Source organism: Orycteropus afer, unplaced genomic scaffold (assembly GCF_000298275.1).
Source record: "Orycteropus afer afer isolate SDZICR_OR568_19922 unplaced genomic scaffold, OryAfe1.0 scaffold00202, whole genome shotgun sequence".
NCBI lineage: Eukaryota > Metazoa > Chordata > Mammalia > Tubulidentata > Orycteropodidae > Orycteropus > Orycteropus afer.
Window position 1 is genome coordinate 5,325,694 of NW_006921789.1, and position 22,428 is coordinate 5,348,121.

Consider the following 22,428-nt stretch of genomic DNA (forward strand, 5'->3'; position numbering starts at 1 on the left):
TGGATGCCTTTGATTTCCCTTTCTTGCCTTATGGCCCTGGCTAGGACTTCCAGTACAATGTTGAATAGAAGTGGTGATAGCGGGCATCCATATGCAAATTTACGAGATCCAAAATAGCCAAAACAATCTTGAAAAAGAACAAAATCATACATCCTAACTTCAAAACTTAACACAAAAGTACAATAATCAAAACAGAGTGAACCTGACATAAGAATAAACATATACATCAACGGAATAGAAATAAGAGTGAAGAAACAAACTTTACACCAGAGTCAAAGGTGCCAAGACAATTCAATGGGGAAAAGAATGATCTTTTAAACAAATGGTCTTTTAAACAACTGGATATCCATATATAGAAGAATGAAGTTCAACTGACTCCTCAAAACTTAGATAAAAATTAGTTCACATATAGCCAACTGATCTTCAAAAAAATATATAAAAACAATTCAATGAAGGAAGGAAAGTTTTTTCAACAAATAGTGTTGGGCCAATTAGGTTTCCAAATTAGAAAAAAGAATTTGTATCCTCAACTTGAAGCACATATAAAAGTTAACTAAATAGATCACAAAGCTAAATGTAAAACCTAACACTATCAACCTACTTAATGAAAACAGTGTGACCAGGGATGGGTCAAGATTTCTTGGATAAAACTATAAAAGTACCTCCATACATTTTTTTAAATATTGTTATTTTGGGCTTCACCAAAATCTACAACTCCTATTCTCTGAAAGAAAATACAAGTCAAGACTAGGAGAAAATATTGTCAAATCAAAAGTCTGATTTCACCAGAATGAAGATCTCTCAAAACTCAGTATTAAGGAAAAAAAACAATTAAAATTAAAAGTAAAAAAAAATTGAACAAGATGTCGACAAAAAAGATAACACAGATGGAAAATAAGCACATGAAAAGATACTCAGCATTATTTGTCATTAGGGAAATAAAAACCAAAACTAAAATGAGTTACTACCACACATCTATTAGAATGTCTCATATTAAAAAGGCTGACCATACCAAGTGCTAGGGAGGGCATGGAACAACCAGAACTCATCACATACCACTGTTGGTGGGATGTAAAACAGTACAAACACTTGGAAATAGTTGGACAGCTTCCTCAAAAGTTACACACACACCTATCATATGACGTAGCCACTTCTAGTCTTAGGAATTTACCTAAGAGTAACGAAAGAATATGTCCATACAAAGACTTATTCATGAATCATAGCGGCTTTATTTGTCATTGCCAAAAATTAGAAACAATCAAAATGTTCTTCAACATATGAATGGATAACTAAATTGTGGCGTATTCATACAATGGAAAATAATAAAAAGAAACGAACCACTGATAACATGCAATAAAACAACAAAGATGGATCTCAAAATAATTATGCTCAGTCGAAAAAGACAGAAAAAAGAGAATATAATGTCTGATTCCATTCAGATAAAATCCTAGAAAAGGTAAACTGAAGTAACTCAAAGAGTAGTGGTTGCCTTGAGATGGATGGGGCAAGAAGAAGGAATTACATAGGTTTATGAGAAAACTTTGAAGGTGATGGACAGACACATTCCTTACCTTGACTGTGGTAATGGTTTCACTGTACCTAGAGTTTACAAAACATAGTTTTTTTAAATAAAAGTTTATTTAAAAAGAAGACAAAAGCATACTAAAATTACTAAAGCATCTATCTATAACATTAATATTTATAAACTCCGCACATGTAACTGATGTTTTTAGAATCCAATATTAGGGGAGTTTTTTGGTTTACTAAAATAGCAAGGATTGGTGAATTGGTAAGGAGCTCTGATGGTGTAGTTGTTAAGCCATTGGCTGCTAACCAAAAGGTTGGTGGTTCAAATCCACCCGCCACTCCACAGAAGAAAGATGAGGCAGCCTGCTTCCATAAAGGTTTACAGCCTTGGAAAGCCAATGGGGGTCACTATGAGCCAGAATCAACTTGAGGACAGTGAGTATGGTTTGGTGAATTGGTACTATCCATTATTTCCTTTACTGATAGATTAACATGCTTGAATCAATCATAATAAGCAATTAGTGTCTAGATGAAATGTTCAAGAAACCCAAGAATTTAGATATGGTCAAACTCTACAAGGTTAATGAAATCAATATCACAATCCAAAAATAAAATAGCAGTTCCTATGATTCAAAATTTACTGAAAATCTACTATGAGAAAGGCACTTAGAATAGAAAGCCTTAATCATTTGTTGTAGGTTCAGCTCATTATCCCTACAGCAGCCAACTTGATACTTAGTCAATTGACTAGTTTATGCCCTACTTCAGTGACTTCATTTTTATTGTTCAAAATAGATTCCACATAAATAACAAACGTAAGTTATCATTTAAAAAAGAAAAAAAGGCGTTAGACCTTGAGATAAGTCACTGGGCTTGGGGGTTTAGGACCTCAGTCTCAGGGTACAGTTAACTCAATTGGCATAACATAGTCCACGAAGACAAAAGTCTATATTCTGCTGTGGTGAGTAGTGACTGGAGTCTTACAAACTAGCAAGTGGCCATCTAAGACTGGTCTCTCCCAGTCTGAAGCAAAGAAGAATGAAGAAAATCATAGACAAATGGAAATAAATAGTCCAAAGGACTAATAGGCTGTGCCATCATCAGCCTCTATTAACCTAAGACCGAAAGAACTACATGGCGCCCAGGTACCACACTACTGACTGCTCTGAAAGAAATGACAATAGAGGATCCTGGATAAAGTAGAAGAACAATGTGGAACAAAACTCAAAACCATAAGAAAGACCAAGCTTACTGGTCTGAGAGACTGGTAGAATGCACAAGACTGTGGCCCCTAGTCACCCTTCACAGCTGGAACTGAACTTACCCACATGGCTCAGCTTTCAGCCAAACAACAGAAAAGCCTTTAAGGTGAAAAATGACAATACAGAGGTATACACTTCTAGAAAACAACATCAAAAGGGCTGCATTTGCCCAGGCATAAAGCTAAAAAGGAAGGAAGGGATAGGAAAGGAGGAGGAATGAATGGGAAAGACAAGGAATAAGTGGGAAGAGTGCTGGGGACTGTGTGTAGGGATTATGCGTGGGAATCACAATCAATGTCAGGAAACAAAACGTATAGGAATTATTGAATGGAAAACCAATTTGCTCCGTAAACTTTCACTCACATCACAATAAAAAGTTGAAGAAAATATCAGCCATGAGACCCCCTAGAGCACAGCTGTACTCTCGACAACAACTGGAAAACCTCTACATCACTTTGTTTTTCAACTTTTTGATACTGGTGGTTAAATACAGAATTTTGGAGGAAAAAAACATGTTGAAGTAGAATGAGTTTCATATATTCTAGTCCCAAATTTGCCATTAAACAGGTCAAGTAGTCAAGTAATAACTTCTCAGCTTTTCTCTGTTGTAAAACATTCTAACACCAACTCTGCCTAATTCAAAGATTTTATTCAAAGGATCAAGGTTTATAATTTAGAGTACTTAGATCATAAATAGTTATATATAGAAAATCACCATCATAATAGCCTCAAAACTTTTATATTGGTCTCAGGATAACAAATCAAAAGCATGAACCTGGCTGGTAAACACAAATAAAATCTAAACAAAATAATTTACATGCATAAACTTTTCCAAAAATTGGTATTAGCTAATAGGGTCTAGTACTAGATCCTATCTAGAGCTAGTAAAGTTTCTGTATAAGAGTTCCTTTAGAAGTATTTTAAGAAATTCTTTCATGTAGAAGAACCTCCTGGAATCTCAGATATAGTTAAATCTGTTGAAGTATGTAGATACATAAAGTCCAAAAAGTTTAAATACTTCCTATGAGGCAAAAAAATTATATCTCCCCAAATCAATTTCATTGACTTGGTAACTTTTAATGTATATCTGATCAACCTTATCAATTTAATTCCATGAAATTTAAGGTAAGAAACTAAAAGCCTAAAATAAAAGTAAGTACTATAAACTTTTTATTTCACCATGATCAAATTCTCAAGTCACATCTGGACTGTTTACATGAATATGAAGACCCAAAGAAGTTATGACTGGAGATATATAAAGAAAATAACATTAGTTTATCTTTATATTTTCATGTTTCTAAACTGATGGTTTCTCTCTGTGCATAATAGTATAATACTTCGAGATAAATGTTTTTGATTAATCAATGTATTCTTACAATATTTCTCATTAGAAAATAATACACCTATTATTTTATAGAAATCTGTTATTCATATTTTTTTCTCCCATCGATTTCATTGTAAGTCTTAGAAACATTAAGAAAAATACAGTAATTCACTTACGTCATTACTTCCTTTAGTGAGCCAATAGCTTTCTCTAGAGTGCTTTTGTCAGGATTTTCATCACTTGTGTGCTTCTTAAGATCTGTAATGATAAAATTTTTTTCTATGATTGAAAAAAATTCTATGGTGGTCTATCTTGATATAAAGGAGTATTAATTTTAAAATATATTTTTACTTAAAAAAAGGTTTAAGCAATGTTCCCTTAAGAGTTCTCTTCTTAAACATTTCCTAAGGTTATCTTATATTTTTATTGATTAAATATTCAAAATATGTAACAGAAGTTTTCTTACAATGCTTTCTCAATTCATAAAGCTTGGGAACTCCTAGATTGTTCTGCTGAATGAAAACACATACCCCTCAATTATCTCAAAAGCATTATTTATATTTCATATTGGAGGCCCATGGCTATACCACAGAGTATGTGGTGTCCTTAGAAGCAGATTCTGTTTAGTTGTGAGGTCCATGAGATACATATACTTTGGCTCTTCTTATCCAGATTGCTTATCCTAAGTATCCATGGCCCATTTCTACTTAATCTGTTCTCTATCTAGCACAATACCCACCTAATCTTTTATGAAGAACAATAGGAAAAAGACTTAGAAAATAAGTTCATTTTAATTATGACAGCAAGGATTTCCATGCATACTTAATGAAACAATTATGATGATATGCAAATTAGAAAAAATATATTGTTTTGGAAACTTAAAGGTTTATTCATATATTTTCTTCATAATCTGTTAAAAAGGGTAGGGAAATCATTTTTTAAACTAAGAATTTTCAATTTTACTAGATAAAATTTTACAAGATACTCCAAAGAGAAAAATTTTGAAATTTTGTAGTTAAAACTATAATAAACTATTTTAAAGAAAAAAGTCTTTTTTAATCAGTCTCATAATTAGTTTCCTTGTCTGCTATACTGTAAACAGGTTTTAGGTATCAGAATATTTTATCACAAACATTTCTGTTTGTAATTTATTTTTCATACTTAATTTAAAATAGGGAAGTGTCAAGTTTTATTATTTTAAATTAAGTATGAAAAAGTAAAGGCATATATATATACTTTTTTTGACCACACACAAAACCTATTTATAAAAGTTAACTTTCTGCTGTAAAACTTCCTTCTATTTATATCTGTATTTTAACTTCAGGAAAATATGAATGTTTCCAGAATATTTTGAACCACCTAAAGAAAAAAAAAGTAAGCATAAGGCTGAGTATACAGAACTTTACCAAAATTCAGAGAATGACTAAAATACTTGGGACATATGAATCATCCCTCTTCTTACAATTTTGCAAGTGAACTTTGAGTTTACATGTATGTTATCAACTGTGAATTAATGAGACACCACAAAAAGATAAGAAGACTAAGTGGATAAATGAAAAACACAATACTCAGCAAAATAAATGACATCAAAACAAAGTACTTCATTCTAGACTGAATTTTTGTGGCACCAGTGATTATTTTTAAGATGACATATAGAGCTGTTTTCTTTTTTTAAAAATAAAAAATCACTGCTGTCAAGTCAATTTGACTCACACTGACCCCTCCTTAGGTTTCTGAGGCGGTATCTCCACAGAAATAGATTGCCCAATCTTCCTTCCATGGAGTGGCTGGTAGGTCTGAACCACCAGCCTTCTGGTTAGCAGTCAAAATACCTTGGCCAGTATGCCACTAGAGCTCCCATCTTTGTAAAAGAGATATATAAACTTTATTGCAGAAGTCTAACTAAAATAAGAATTGCAGTTTTTAAGAACAAAACAATTTCATGAAAATATCTAAATTGGTCTGAAAACAGAACAGACAAATACCATTTAAAAGTAGTGCAACACTGGGTAATCTCTGTACTGGTCGGATGAGAAGTTCAACAAGGCTTTGCCGTCCACATTCTGGTTTAGCTTGATTTATCTGAAAAGAGTTAACTCATTCAATAACTAAAGAAGGAATGGTTTTCTGAAAAGCTAAGACATCTTACACTCTATCATCAGTGGCCCTGATAAGAACGAGCAGAACAGATGGGTAGTGGTAGAACAGATTACCAGAAGATCACTGTGGCTGAATATTGTACTTTTAGGCAAATAATGTGCACATTATACAATCTTTTGCAAACCCACAACCCCCTCATGCATTACCCATCTATGATCACTATGCACATTATGCATGTGAATGCTATTTACCTGGCACATTATATGTGAAAACTATGGTAATCTTCCAAGGCTTAAAATGAATTACTGGACAGCCAAGGGTTAACAACTCAAATAGAAAGTGAGCAATCAACCAAAGAAGACAAAAAGGGCAAAAACAAAGTTGAGAAGGCAGGAAAAGAAGGATGAATAGAAATGGGAAACACAGGGAATAAGTGGGAAGAGTGCTGTTACACAGGGGATTGTAATCAATGTCACAAAACAAATGGGTATGAATTGTTGAATGGAAAAATAATTTGCTTTGCAAACTTTCACCCAAATCACAATAAAAAGTTTTTTTAAAAAAAGAAAGTGAGCTCCACTACACATCTTATACATTCTACTATAAGTTTCTCTGAAGTCTACACAATTCACAGGAAAAAAAAAGTTTTAAAATAGTAATTATGCTGATACTTTGGGATAAAGAAAGCATTTGGTAAGGGAAAAAAATCATTAAAGGCAAAAGAAAAATCTTGCTAGAAAATTTTCAGATGCTGAAAAGCTAAAACCTGTATAATTTCTGTAACTATATATAACATTCTCATTTGTCCAGCTGCCACTGCTACCTAATACACCAAATCCTCTGAAGCTAAAACATCACTACCTATACTCAAGTACAGCTAAAATTAACAGACAACATTAAGATGTTCTTACATGGAAACAATTTTACTGAAGCTATGATTTAATTTGTTATAATTTTTAACAAAATGCCTTCAGAAATGACTCCCAGATTTTCATTTGAAAGATATGTACAATACCTTCAAAAAAGCATGAAATCTTGGTTTCTGTTTCTCACATTTAATAATTGTTTCCTTGCTCATTTCAAAGAAGTTTACAAAAGGAGGGTAAGTTTTTACCAAATCCTTTGACTAGAAAGGGAAGAGGGGAAAAAAAAGACAACTAATTTGTTATTCATGTCACCTTTGGACAATGAAATTTAAATTCAAATATTCAAAATTTGCCATCTGACATATTAGATGCAAAAGAAAACTTTAAATAAATTTCTTCTCAAGTTAAACACAGAAATTAAATTTATAAACTTGGTAAAGAGTTAATTGCTAAACAAAAATGCATCAATTTGGCACATAGAGGCTAAAACTTGAGTAGCAAAGAACCAGAAAAAAACAAAAGCAAATTAAAGCTTATTTTATTGATAGAAACATGACAAAATCTTAAAACTACTATAAATACATACATTCAGAATATAATTATTCAAGCAAAGCTCACCTATGTAGAACCCAAGAACATGCAAATTCTTTATTGAAGGATGCAAGCCATCACTAAAAAGGTTATAGTACTCAAAAATGCAAAGGGTAAAAAATGTCTTGGCTAAATGAGGGTACAATCAAAAACATATGTGGTAATAATTTATATATCTGGCTGTCTCAACCAACCTAGAACAACTAGAGACTATAATGCAAAGAAGGAAATTAAAGAGGTCTCAGAAATCAAGTAAATGTTCCAGGATCCAAAGCACTAAAACCTATAAATCCTATTCAAAGGAATGAATTACAGTTATCTCATTCAAAATTTATTTTTATTTGTAAGAATTTTATTCACATTATAGTAAAAAGGCAGTGCATTAGAAGCTTCTATATAGAGCATACATATTGCAAGCAAAAAGTGATAATAAAGATAAGAGAAAAATAAAAAATTTCAAAAAATCATTAACCTGTGATCATTTATAAAGGGCAAATAATATGTAGCAAAACAATAGCATACTATGACAGTGTCCCTGAAGATGATCTTGAGCTATCAAGAATATGTTACATACAGAAAGCATGTTTCAGAAAACAAGAACAGCTGAAATATATTTTATAAACACAATCATGCCAAAGTTTTAAAAGCTCTCACTTTCCAAGGGGTAACTTTCACTTATTTATCTGGAAAGTTTCTTGTATATGAAATATCATTTTGATAGTCCTTGATGATACTTTAATCTGAATACTTAAAAAATAAATACTTACATATTTAAGAAAGATGTCACCAATGCTTTTGCTATCATCCCAATTAATAATAAGGTCTTCAAGATCATCCTGAAATAGTACAAATTGAAATGTTAATAATTACACATGACAGTGTTTTATATACCTTTCAATATTTCTGAGATATTTATTGAAAAGCAGCACTTCACATACTGTCTTAAGTTGATATGCAAAATAATTACTATCCCACTCTTGCTCCTCAGCATGGAATTACTGTTTTTATTAGGAGGTGAATACCCTTTGAAAAATAATTGTTGCTGCTATTATGTGCTGTCGAGTTGGACCTAACTCATAGCAACCCCTCCTTGGGTTTCTGAGGTGGTATCACTATGGAAGTAGATTGCCCAACCTTAATTAGGAAAATATAAATAACATCAAGGCAATAAGATTAAGTCTAACTTCCCCAATATGTGATTGTTCAATATCTTATAACTCTTTATATAGCCTGATTGGTGCTATTAATTACTGAAAACTTTCAATCCTGGGGGGCCTGGTGGTTTATTCCATGGTAGAATTATCACCTTCCATGCAGAACCCAGGTCATCCTCCCTTCTCCGGTTTCTGCCAAACATATTATAAGGAGCTCTGGTGGCCTAGTGCCCGAGGCATTTGACTGCTAACCAGAGGGCTGACAGTTCAAACCCACCAGCCACTCCTCAGAAGAAAGACTGGACAATCTACTTCCGTAGATACTGCCTCAGAAACCCAAGGAGGGGTAGGTATGAGTCGAACTAACTCAATAGCAGTGAGTTTGGTTTGGCTCATATACTGGAGGTTCTCAAAGTATCAACTACAGACCTTGGAGGTTCCTCAACACTTTCAGTGGGTTCCATGAAATTAAAACTATTAATTATAATACTAACATATTACTTGACTTCTTTACTCTGATTCTTTCACAAGTATACAGTACAATTTTCTAGATGCCTCATAGTCATATTGCAAGAGACTGAGTAAAGAAGCAGATTAGAGAATGCCTTATCTTAAGCTACATATTAAATAATTATAAAAAATGTAAAATAAGCCATGCTTTTCATTATTTTTATTTTAGAAATTATTTTTCATAAAGATATGGTGTTGATGGTGCCATGTAATTGGTTATTATTATTTTCAATGAAGTAACTAATACCTTTTTAATTGGATACCCACATGCAAAAACATGAACTTAAATCCTCACCTTAATCAAAACATAATTCAAAATGGATTACACGCTTAAATGTATAAGCTAAAATAATACAAGTTTAGGAAAAAAATCTTTAAGATCTTGGGTTAGGCAAAGATTTCTTAGATAAAGCACCAGAAACATAGTCAATAAAAGAAAACATAAATAAATAAATTGAGCATAATTTAAAACTTTGGCAATCAAAAAAACATCTTGAAGAAAATGAAAAAACAAGCACCAACAAATTAGGAGAAAATATTTGCAAAACACATAGCTGATAAAGAACTTGTCTTCTAAATTTACAAAGAACCCTTCCTGTTGTGTGCCTTGAGGTCGATTCCAACTCATAACAATGCTACAGGTCAGAGAACTACCTCACAGGGTTTCCTAGACTGTAATCTTTAAGAAGCAGACTGCCAGGTCTTTTCCCGTACAGAGTCCTTGGTGGTCAAACTGAAACATTTTCGTTAGCAACCAAGAGCTTAACCACTGCACCACGAGGGTTCTTTTACAACTCAATAATAAGATGACAGACAATCCCATAAAATTTCAGCAACATAGCTGAACATATTTCACTGATTGCTTATAAACACATAAAAGAAGCTCAAAATTGTTACTCATTACAGAAATGCAAATTAAAACCATAATGAGAAACTACTTCACACCCATGAGAATAGCTATAATAATAGTATTTTTTAAAAAATATTCAGAAATAAAAAAGAAAGAAACTACTAACATACTACATCATAGAAAGAACTCAAAAACATGCTAAAAGGAACAAGTCAGAGTACACATATATGAAATATCCAGAAAGGAAAAGTCAGAGAAAAAGGTAGAATTATTGATTGTGAGGATGACTTGAAGCACTTACTGATGAAGGTTAAAGACTATAGTCTACAATATGGATTACACCTCAATATAAAGAAAACAAAAATCCTCACAACATCATAATAAATGCAGAAAAGATTGAAGTGGTCAAAGACTTCATATCACATTGTTCTACAATCCACGCCAATGAGAGCAGCAGTCAAGACATCAGACGACGTATAGCACTGGCCAAATCAGCTGCAAAAGACTTCTTTCAAGTGATGAAGAGCAAAGATGCCTTCTTGAAGACTAAGATGCGCCTGATACAGCCATGGTATTTTGAATCTCCTCATATGCATATGAGAGCTGGACAATGAATAAGGAAGATCTAGGAAGAGTCAATGCTTTTGAGTTGTGGTGCTGGTGAAAAATGCTGAAACTACCACGAAGTGCTAAAAGAACTAAGAAATCTGTCCTAGAAGTGCAGCCGGAATGCTCCTTGGGAGCAAAAATGGCCAAACTTCATCTCACCTACTTTGCTCATGTTGTAAGAGATCATTCCCTGGAGAAGGATATCACGTTTGGTAACGTTAAGGTCAACGAAAAGAAGGGAAGGCCCTCCACAAGATGGACTGACACAGTGGCTACTATGATGGGTTCAGGTATAGCACGGATTGTAGAGCTGGAACAGGACCAGGCATTGTTTCCTTCTGCTGTACATAGGGTCGCTATGAGTTAGGAGACAACTTGACAGCACCTAGGCTAGGAACAGAGATTAACTGTAAATAGGCATGAAGGATCTTACTGGGAGGATAAAAACATTCTGAAATGAATTTATGGTGATGGCTGCATTACTAGAAGGTCATTTAAACCTGTAAGTTCCTTAATTACATATTTGAAATGGCGGTGGTGGTGGTGGTGGTGTTGTGTGCCATCGAGTCGGACTCGACTCATAGCGACCCCTCCTTGGGTTGCCGAGGCAGTATCACTACGGAAGTAGATTGCCCAACCTTCCTTCCGAGGAGTGGCTGGTGGGTTTAAACAGCCAGCCCTCTGGTTAGCAGTCAAATGCCTTAGACACTGTGCCAACAGAGCTCCCGGCAGTAGTGTTAGGAGCCATCAAGTCAGCTCCAACTCATAGTAACCCTATGTACCAACAGAACACTGACTGGTCCTGGCACCAGCCTCACAATGCTTGCTATACCTGAGCCCATCATGGCAGCCACTGTGTCAATCCATCTGTTGAGGGCCTTCCCCTTTTTCGTTGACCTCCACTTTACCAAACATGATATCCTTCTCCAGGAAATGGTCCCTTCTGACAACATGACAAAGGAGGTGAGACAAAGTCTCGCCATTCTTGTTTCCAAGAAGTATTACAGTTACACTTCTCCCAGGATAGATTTGTTAGTTCTTCTGGCAGTCCATGGTACTTTCAGTTTTCTTCACCAACACCACAACTCAAAAGCATCAACTCTTCTTGTCTTCCTTATTCACTGTCCAGCTTTCACAAGCATATGAGGTGACCAAAAAATACCATGGCTTGAGTTAGGGGCACCTTAGTTCTCAAAGAGACATCTTCACTCTTTAGCACCTTAAAGATATCTTTTGCAGCAGAGTTGCACAGTGCAATATGTCATCTGATTTCTTTCCATTGGTATTCATTGTGGATCCAAGTAATATGAAACCTTTGACAACTTCAACCTTTTCTCCATTTATCGTGATGCTGATTACTGGTCCAGTTGTGAGGATTTTAGTTTTCACTTGAGGTGTAATCCATACTGCAGACTGTAGTCTTTAATCTTCATCAGTAAGTGCTTCAAGTCATCTTCACTTTCAGCAAGCAAAGTTATGTCATCTGCATATTGCAGGTTGTTAATGACTCTTCCTCCAAACCTAATGCCATGTTCTTCATATAGTCTACCTTCTCAGATTATTTGCTCAGCCTACAGATTGAATAAGTATGGTGAAAGGATACAACCCTGACACACTCACTTCCTGATTTAAAACCATGCTGTATCCCCTTGTTCTGTTCGAACAACAGCCTCCTGGTTTATATTCAGGTTCATCCTAAGCACAATTAAGTGTTCTGGAATTCTCATTCTTCTCAATGTCATCCACAATTTGTTATGATCCACACCATCAAATACTTCTGAATAGTCAACAGAACACAATTAAGTAGGTTTCTGGTATTCTTTACTTTCAGCCAAGATCCATCTGACATCAGCAACATCCCATGTTCCATGTCCTCTTCTGAATCCAGCTTGCATTTCTTCAAGTTCTCTGTGAATATATTGTTCCAAACATTTTTGAATTATCTTCAACAAAATTTTAGTTCCATATGATATTAATGATATTGGTCAATAATTTCCACATTCTGTTGGATCAGCTTTGTTGGGAATGGGTACACATATGGACCTCTTCCAGTCAGTTGTCTTCCAAATTTCTTGGTATACACAAGTAAGCGCCTATATCTCAATGAGTATTCTGTCAATTACTGGAGCTCTGTTTTTCACCAATTTCTTCAGTGCAGCTTTGACTTCTTCCTTCAATACCATTGATTCTTAATCATATGCCACCTCCTGAAATAAATGAACACCGACTAATTCTTGTTAGGACAGTGACTCTGTGTATTCCTTTCATCTTCTTTTGATGTTTTCTGCATCATTCAATATTTTGCCCATAGAAGCTTGTAATTTTGCAACACAAGGCTTGAATTTTTTTCTACTGTTCTTTTAGCTTCAGAAATGCTGAGCGTGTTCTTCCTTTTTTGTTTTCTAACTCCAGGTCTTTGTACATTTCCTTGTAAAAACTGACTTTGTCTTCTCCAGTTGCTCTTTGAAATCTTTTGATAAGCTCTATCATCTTGTCATTTCTTCATATGTTTTAGCTACTTTCCATTCAACAGCAAGTTTCAGATTCTCAAAAATTTTGGTATCTGTTCTGGTTACCTAGTACCACTCTGACAGGAATATACCACAAATGGGATGGCCTTAATTCTCTTACAGTTTGGAGGCTTTAAGTCCTAGTTCAAAATGCCATGCTCTAGGGCTGGGTGAAAGCCCCTCAACCTTGGGGTCCAGGCTCTGCCTCCTCCTGCTCCTGGCCCACTGGAGCTAGAGGTTTTTCTTCACTCAGATAGCTGCTAGCTGCTGAGGCTGACAAAACCATGGTCCACAAATAAAAAGGCACAGTCCTGATGTTACCAAACCACATGGCATGCCATTAATTTAAGTCCATTTTAAGTCCCAAGGTTGGCAGGGCATGGCAGGCTGCTGAACGACACGGCTACATGCAGGCTTCAAGCATGCCATAGGCTAGAGACCATTCCCCAAGGGTTCTGCTTATAAACAGGAAGCAGACCACATATCTAAAGCAGCTACCCAGCTGCTTGTGGTAGATCCCACCATGGAGTTGATTGCCAGTCTCATCATGGGGAATAAGTACCACCAGCTGCCCAGCCACTCAACCAGGCCCAACCAAGTTGACACACAAATATAACTACCACAACATCCATCTTGGTCTTTTCTTCCTTTCCTGTCTTTTTAATGACCTTTTGCTTTCTTCATGTATGATGTTCTTGATATCATCCCCCAATTCGTCTGGTTTTCGGTCATTGGTGTTCAGTGTGTCAAATGTATTCTTCACATGGTCTATTCTTTCATATTTGAAATAGATTAGTCTTGTTTTATGTACCAAACACCACAATAATGCAGTTTTTAAAAATTAGGTATTTTAAAATTAATATTTTAAATTTTGTTAATTTCTAATAAAGTAAACACTGCTACATGAAAACTATATAACCAAAAATTCTATAATATATTTTAAGAGTGAAAAGGGAACCTGAGAGTAAATAAGAACCACTGTCCTATACTAGCAGAATCAGAAAAGTGGAAATGGTGAGTGGAGGGGGGGAATTTCGATAGCATAAAAGTGAAATTAAAAGCTAGATTATCTTCACAATCCATACATCAAGAATTTGGAAGATTTAACTATTCAAAACTGTCACTTGAAAAAAAGAGGAAGAAAAAGATTTTAAGACTAATGTTGGGGCAATATAATGTAGTAGATTCTGACACTGACTGCTGTATGCCAGGGAGTGGATTCTAACTCGCAACACTATATGACAGAGTAGAACTACACCACACTCGATGACTACCTCAGTTTAAATCCTGCATCTGTTGTTTGTCAGCTCTGTGCCTTTGTCCTATGTGCCTATTCCCTATTCTGAATAATGAGGATAGCTATCCTTAACTCATACAGGATTAAATGAGTTAAAACTTGTAAAGCACTTATAAGAACCCCTGAGAAAGAAGTGCTCAGTAAGCTATTATTAACTTTATTTTCCTATATAAGATTAATATAAACTCATAGGGATATTTAGAAAACTGTAATGTAAAATAGGAAGAAGAAAATCCTCTAGCTCTGCCAATATAATTTAGTGGTACCTTTTTAAAGCATGTAAGACTACAGAATACAGAAAATATATATATATATATATATATGTGTGTATATATATATATATATATAATTTAAATCTCTAAAAAACTATTTATGTAGCCACATTGCTATCAGATAATAAAATATTCTCTAGGTTACCTGAAAAATAGGCAATTATGTTCCTGGTTAGCCTTTTTAATTCCTAACACCTATTGATAAAATAAATTTTCTACCTTCAGCAATTGCTAGCTAAAGAAAAGTATTAAGGTGAAAAGAGATTAGCCTTTGAGAGATTAAGTAGCTTGCCTCAAATCAGACAGTCATGGCCCAGTATTCAAACTCGGGTTTGTCTGACTCCAGTTTCCATGTTATACCACTTGATCTATACCACAGTATCTCCTCCTCCCACCTAACCCCTCAATTAGAAATGGGAAATCAGACTGGTGGGCCAATTCCCAAAGCATTATTCACATTCTATTTCTTACAATATTTCTGTGGGAAAATGGCTAACCCAATTTATGACAGACACACTGGAATATAACTCCTTCTCCTTATCCACAGCACATCAGGAATTCTCCATAGGGATTCTCCCAACTTTACCTCCTGACCATACGAAAGGAGAATTTCTAGTTCTAAGACATAGCACAGCTCCCAAAGCCTGGGCAAGGGTATGAGAAAAGCAGGAGTGTAAGAGTAATAAGATGGAGCTAGGAAAGCTAAGCTATTTCCCTTTTTTCATTCCACATTAAATTTTTTTTCTTCCGTATGGCTACCACCCACTTATTTGACTTGAGTTTCACTTCCACCTAGCTCATTTATTGTACAATAAACCAAATACCCAGAATCCCCAATATACAGCTGTTCCTAAAAGAAGTACAAAATACTTTTGACAGTTGAACTAAATAATGAAGGATAAACACAGGATTTGAAAAAAGGGCTCCTTCCAATCCTTCCCTTTCTCTTTTTTTTTTAAGATTATAGTTCTACACGAAAGTAGGTATTTGCACATAGCAGACTAATGATTCATTTCTTCTGAAAAGGAAAAAATTACTTAGCAAAAGAGAGGTTGATGACACCTTCCAAAATTCCCTTCACCTTAGTTCAAATAGCACACTAGATCCTGAAAGCAAAGTAAGAAGATGGGGCTAAAAGTATCCACACAGTACCAAGATGAGGAGACAGACTAAGTTCTAGTCCTGACTCTGAAATTTAAATTTAAATTTGACCATCATTCAACAAATAATTATTGATAATAATCTAAGTGCCAAAGTGACTGTAAAACAGTGGGAATAAAATACTTCTGACTACATATAAAACTTATGAACATTATTTTACTAAACTTTAGAGTTGTTCATTATTAATATTAATTGCTATTGTTATTTAGGAGCTCTGGTGGTGTAGTGCCTGAGGCATTTGACTGCTAACCAGAAGGCTGGCGGTTCAAACCCACAAGCCATTCCTTGGAAGGAAGGTTGGGCAATCTACTTCCGTAGTGATACTACTTCAGAAACCCCAGGAGTGGTCACTATGTGTCAGATCCGACTCCACGGCAGTGGGTTTGATTTGGTATTGTTACTTATTAAACGCCAGGCAATGTGCTCTGTGATTTGTATGTATGTTGTTAAAAAAAAAGAAAACAAATTCATGAAAAACCGAACAGTCATATACTACCAGCCTCATTTTACAGATGTGAAACTGAAGCACTTAAAATTCACCTGAGTTTAAACCAAAATCCATTTATTCCCAAAACGATGGAAAATACAGTTACTAGTGCTTCTCAGAAATACTTAATGAGACATGAAAAAAAATACAAATTTAAGATACATCTACATGATTTGTTTATGTATCAAAATAGTGTCCATGGCACCATCACCAATAAGCAATATAGCATAATGGTTAAGAGCACAATCTTTAAAATCTTACAATCTTTGTTTAACTTACAAAAATTAAACAAAATTTAAAATAATTAAATTATTATTAATCTAAAAATTCCGCAATTTAAAATTATTATAAATATATTAACTTCTTGTTTGTATTCAGTAAATGTGTTATTAGCTCAATAGATGGTTAAATACATTCAAAAGTAAAAAAGAAAAAAGCTATGTATATAAAAAGACCAAAGAGAATGCACCAAAATTTTGGAAGTATTTGGGTGATTGGATTATGAATGTTTTTCATTTCCCTTGCACTTATAAAAATGTTTGAAAGCACAAACTCATTTCCTGTTAGAAGAAAAAACATAAACTTCAAAATGTTTAAATATGTGATAAACCTGAAATCGCCTGAAAAACAAGTATTAGTTGCAGTACTGGTAATTCAACCTTACCAAAGAAGCTTAAAGAATTAGGTTACCCTTGAGAAAGGGTGGCAATCATTTTCAAAGCTCCACTGAATCAGAGAAAATGATTTTCTGACATGAGATTATGATCCTGTATACATAAAAAGTGTAACATTTTGTGAAAGAAGGGAGTTTGTACACTCATACTCACTAAATGTCCTATTATAAATTCAAACCAATCTACCAGTTAATGGTAGAACATCATGGTGAAAACCTTCTTGAGTTACCATTGTACATGTACGCCTCTCAATGATTCTTATGAAGCAAAAATTTTCCACTAATACTTTCCTCTTCAAATGTTCACAACCCTAACTGGAAGGGATAAGCTAGCCTGAACATCGGCAGCTATTTTCAAATTTGGAGGTTTAAGATTTCCTTCAAAAGTTCCTTCTAGATCTGGAAATTAATTGAACTATGATTTTGATGGGAGCTCTGGTAGCGTAGTACCTAAGGCATCTGACTACTAACCAGAAGGCTGGCAGTTCAAACCCACCAGCCAACTCAGAAGGAAGGTTGGGCAATTTACTTCCATAGTGATACTGCCTCAGAAATCCAAGGAGGGGTCGCTATGAGTCGGGTCTGACTTGATGGCACATAACAACAACAACAACATGATTCTGATAAGATACAAAATACAAGCACTTGGCAAACTGTATTAATTTATAGATCATTTCTATTTCATTTATAATGTGCACTGAAATCAAAAGCAATTCATTCATTTGAAAACCTTCTATAATTCTGATTTTTTTTCAATTAGAATATGGAATAACCATTAATAAGAGTTGTTTTCAGGAAGAAACTGATCAATTTTGCTCAAAAACTACATAATAAAAATAACAGAAAATAAAGCTAAATTACTTGTAAAGAGTTCAGCTAAATCTGCCCAAAAAGTAATTTAATATATTGATACCTGGAAATTATGGACCCCCTAGTCAAAAGAAAATCATTTAAAAAGGAAAAAAAAAAAAAAGGATAGGCTTTCTTGTACAGCTTTGGCATTTATCTACCCAGAAATAGAGAAATGAATTAAATGAACTCTACACTCCTTCCAGCTTCATGGTTTCTAAACAAACCAAAGCAGCAATCCAAAGGCAACAACAATAGAAAAACAGTACTACGGGACACACATTATTATAGAAAAGACTCAGTAATGTCTTAATTCCTCATTGCCAGAATTAATCTACATTTAAAAACAGGCAATCAACAAACATTTTAAAAAGGTATTGGGGTAAAGGGACAAATGATTCCAAGATATAAATGAATACAGATGTTTTAGATACAAAATTTAGTTAGCTAATCTGAAGTGTCTGAAAAATCACACCAATCCAAAAAGAATTACTACCAAGTCCAATATGTACAAACTTACTTTTATCTTAGTGTGCACATCAAAGATATCCGGGATGCTACCAAAAATAGTCTTAATCTCTTCTGGTGCAAGGATAGGTCCACCTCGTTGTCCTTCCTCTTCTAAAGGAATCTGAAATAACTTAAAAGGGAACAAAATGCTAATTCAAGCAAATGTGGGGAAAGAAAAAAACATTAGGTGGTAGCAAGGGTGAGACAAGATGTCAGTGGAAAAGAACAAAACCATACTTCTTAAATTTTAAGATGCACCTTTTTTTCGGGTTTATTTTCTATTACTATATATTTATTATAGATAATAAACATGTCATAAACAAGTTATCTTAGAATTTTAGAAGCTAATAAAAGTTTACAACACAGTTCTATAAATTAACCATTAAAACTGTTAATATGATGCAAGAGTAATTTCTACTTTTTATTCAAGTGACTAAGAAAGCAAGTAATAAGCAATCAGTTACTTCCAGACATTCACTTAAGAACTTAATGTTTCAGAAATTGCAAGGTAGAAATCTCACTTAAGCAAAAGAGATTGGATTCGAAGCAAGAAGACCTGTTTGTGTTCTGGCTCCTTTTCTTACCACTTGAACATAAGTAAATCAATTAGTTTCCTGAATCTAACTTCTTTTACCCATAAAATGTGAAAATATGCCCTGTCTTAGAGTTCTTATCTTTGTTTCAAAGTATTATTTTAATATTTGACTTGTAATAGCTTTAGTGAGGTATAACTGACATTCAGTAAACGACACACAATTAAAGTGTACAATTCAATAATTTTGACATATGTATGTATCAGTGACACTATCACCACAATCAAGATTTGAACATATCTGTCACTGCCAAGTTTCTCCACAATCCTTTGCACTCTCATGCCCCCACTCTTCCTCATTGCCAGGTAACCACTAGTCTGTTTTTTGTCACTACTAATTAGCTTGCATTTTCTAGAATTTTATATAAATGAAACATACACTATATACTTTTTCTGTCTAGTTTATTTCACTCAATGTAATTATTGAGATTTATCTATGCTGTTTGTATCAATCAACAAAAAAGAAACTCAGAACTAATAAGTAAGTTTAGCAAGGTCACAAGATACAAAGTCAACACACATACACAAAATCAACAGTACTTCTATAAACCAGTAGAAACCAAAAATGAAAAAAAACAATATAATTTACAATTTAAAAAATGAAAGACTCAGGTATAAATACAATAAAATATCTTCAGGATCTATATGCTGAAAACTATAAAATGCTGATTAAAGAAATCAAAGAAGACCTAAATAAATGAAGATATATCATGGTCATAGAGTGAAAGATTCAAAACAGTAAAAATGTGGATTCTCCTCAAAACTGATTTAGAAAATTAATGCAATGCCAATCAAACTTTCAGGACTTTTTGTAGATATAGAAAACTTGATTCTAAAATTTTATATGGAAAGGCAAACGAATGTTTTACTATAAAGCTGCAGTAATCAAGACTGGGTAGTAATGAGGAAGGGAGAAACATACATAGATCAATAAAACAGAATAAAGTCCAGAAACAAACTCATGCAAATACAGCCAACTGATTTTTTTACAAAGATGCAAATACAATTCAATGTAGAAACACAGTCCTTCACTAAGTGCTACTTGAACACCATTTGCCATAGGCAAAAAAAAAAAAAAAAATGGACCTTAACCTAAATGATCATAGACCTAAAAATAAATAGTAAAATTTTAGGAGAAAAATCTTTGTAACTCAGGCTTAGGCAAAGAGTTCTTAGACATGACACTGCAAGCATGATGTACAAAAGGAACATATAAATTGGGCTTCATCAAAATTAGAAATTTCTCCTCAGAAAAGATAGTTAAGAGAATGAAAAGACACACTGCAGACAAAAAGAAAATATTCACAATCACATATCTTGCAAAGGTCTAACAGCTACAAATATATAACAAAGTCTCAAAAGTCAACAACAAAAAAAAAAAAACAATAACCCAATTTAAAAATGAGCAAAAGACTTGAACAGTTATTTCACAAAGCAGATACACATGTGGCAAGTAAGTACAAGAATGAATGTTCAACATCATTAACCTTTATAGAAATGAATATTAAAGCTATGGTGAGAGACCATTGCACAGCTACCAGAATGGCTGAAATAAAACAAAATGATAATATCAAGTGTTAGTGAGAATGCTGACCAACTAGAATGCTCATATACTGCCAGTGAGAATGCTAAATGGTATTGCCTTTGAAAAAAGATTTGGTAGTTTCTTATAAAATTAAACATAATTAACCGTATGATCCAGCAATCCCACTCTTGGGTGTTTACCCAAGAGAAATGAAAACAATGCAAATATCTTTTGATGAGTCAATAAACAGTGGTACATCCAATACAATGAAATACTGCTCAACAAATAAAAAGGATCAAACTATCAATACACAAAATATGGGTAAGTCTAAAAGGCAATCTCAAAATGTTATACTACATGATTTCATTTGTATGATATTCTCAAGAAAGACAAAAGTATAGTGATGTAGAAGAAATCAATGGTTACCAGTGGTTGGAATGGGGAAATGGTTTGGGGAATGGAAATGTTCTGCATCTTGATTATGGTGACAATAATACAAATCTTTACCTGTGTTAAAATTTATAGAATTCTATACTCAAAATTATGGTCCACCTCAAATTACATACCCAATAAGATATAACATCATTTCACAACAATAGAAAAAAAATTAAAGATCAAGTACTGTTGAAAATGTAGAACTATAATTATGTACTACTGATATGAGTATATAATGGTAACACTGTGCAATTTCTCATCACCTAATAGACTTGATAATGTACATAGCCTATGACCCAGAAATTCTAGGTTTTCAATCACAAAAACCACCTGCTAATGTTCTTAAGCATGACCATTAGTGATAACAAAAAGAAAAATTAAAACTGGAAATAACCCAATGTTCATTTACCATAATATAAACTAAACTCATTGCAGTCAAGTCGGATCCGACTCATAGTGACCCCACCTTGGGTTTCCAAGGTGGTATCACTACGGAAATAGATTGCCCAGTCTTCCTTCCAAGAAGTGGCTGGTAGGTTTGAACCGCCAGCCTTCCGGTTAGCAGTCAAATGCCTTACGCACTATGCCACCAAAGCTCCCCCTCAATGTTTAGAAGAATTAAATAAACTATGATATATTCATGTAAGAAAAATAATTAACTACAGTGCAATGACACAGATGGCTCTCAAGAACATATCTATCAAGTGAAAAAAGCAAGTCAATAAAAAAATATATACAGTAGGATTACATTTATATATTGCTTGTTTTCTTAGACATATGTGGTAGATCTATAAAGGAAATGGTAAAACACAGAAGTCCAGGTAGTGATTATCTCTGAGAGAAAAAAAAAGATAGGATTAGGAGAAAAACACAATAAAGGTTTCAAAGATATTTATAATAATTTATAAACATTCTTTTATACAGTCAACATTTAATTAAAAATTTTAAATGAAAATATTCAGACAACCAAAATACATTAAAACCTTAGTCATCTTAAAACACACTGAACTATGCTAAAATTGCTGTTTGCTTTAATCCCCACATAAAATTAGTCAAAAACTATTGATTCATTTCAATATTTCTCATCTATCTTCTTTTTCGTTTTTACAAATACTGTTCTCTAAAGTTTAGATCCTCAAAAGTTTTTATCAGACTGATGAACTAGCCATCAAATTGATCTCCTTGTCTCCATAATTTCCCATCTCCAATACCTCCTTCAAGGTAAACTAAGATTATCTTTCTAAAATGAAAGTCAGATGATGTCATGGATCCCCCCCTCCCCATAACCAATTCTTCTGTAGCTTAGAGATGACAAAGCACACTA

General features: G+C 33.9%; 1 protein-coding gene across 1 annotated transcript in view; it reads right to left on the reverse strand.

Moving 5' to 3' along the window:
• The window catches only part of ECT2 (epithelial cell transforming 2), a 111,637-nt gene that overhangs the window by 32,144 nt on the left and 57,065 nt on the right, over positions 1-22,428 (reverse strand). Inside the window, exons 13-17 of the mRNA XM_042781954.1 lie at positions 18,563-18,682; positions 8,438-8,506; positions 7,229-7,339; positions 6,099-6,195; positions 4,290-4,371 (exon numbers count right to left, since the gene is read on the reverse strand). Coding sequence (XP_042637888.1) covers positions 4,290-4,371; positions 6,099-6,195; positions 7,229-7,339; positions 8,438-8,506; positions 18,563-18,682 — 479 coding nt within the window. The remainder of the gene's footprint in view (positions 1-4,289; positions 4,372-6,098; positions 6,196-7,228; positions 7,340-8,437; positions 8,507-18,562; positions 18,683-22,428) is intronic.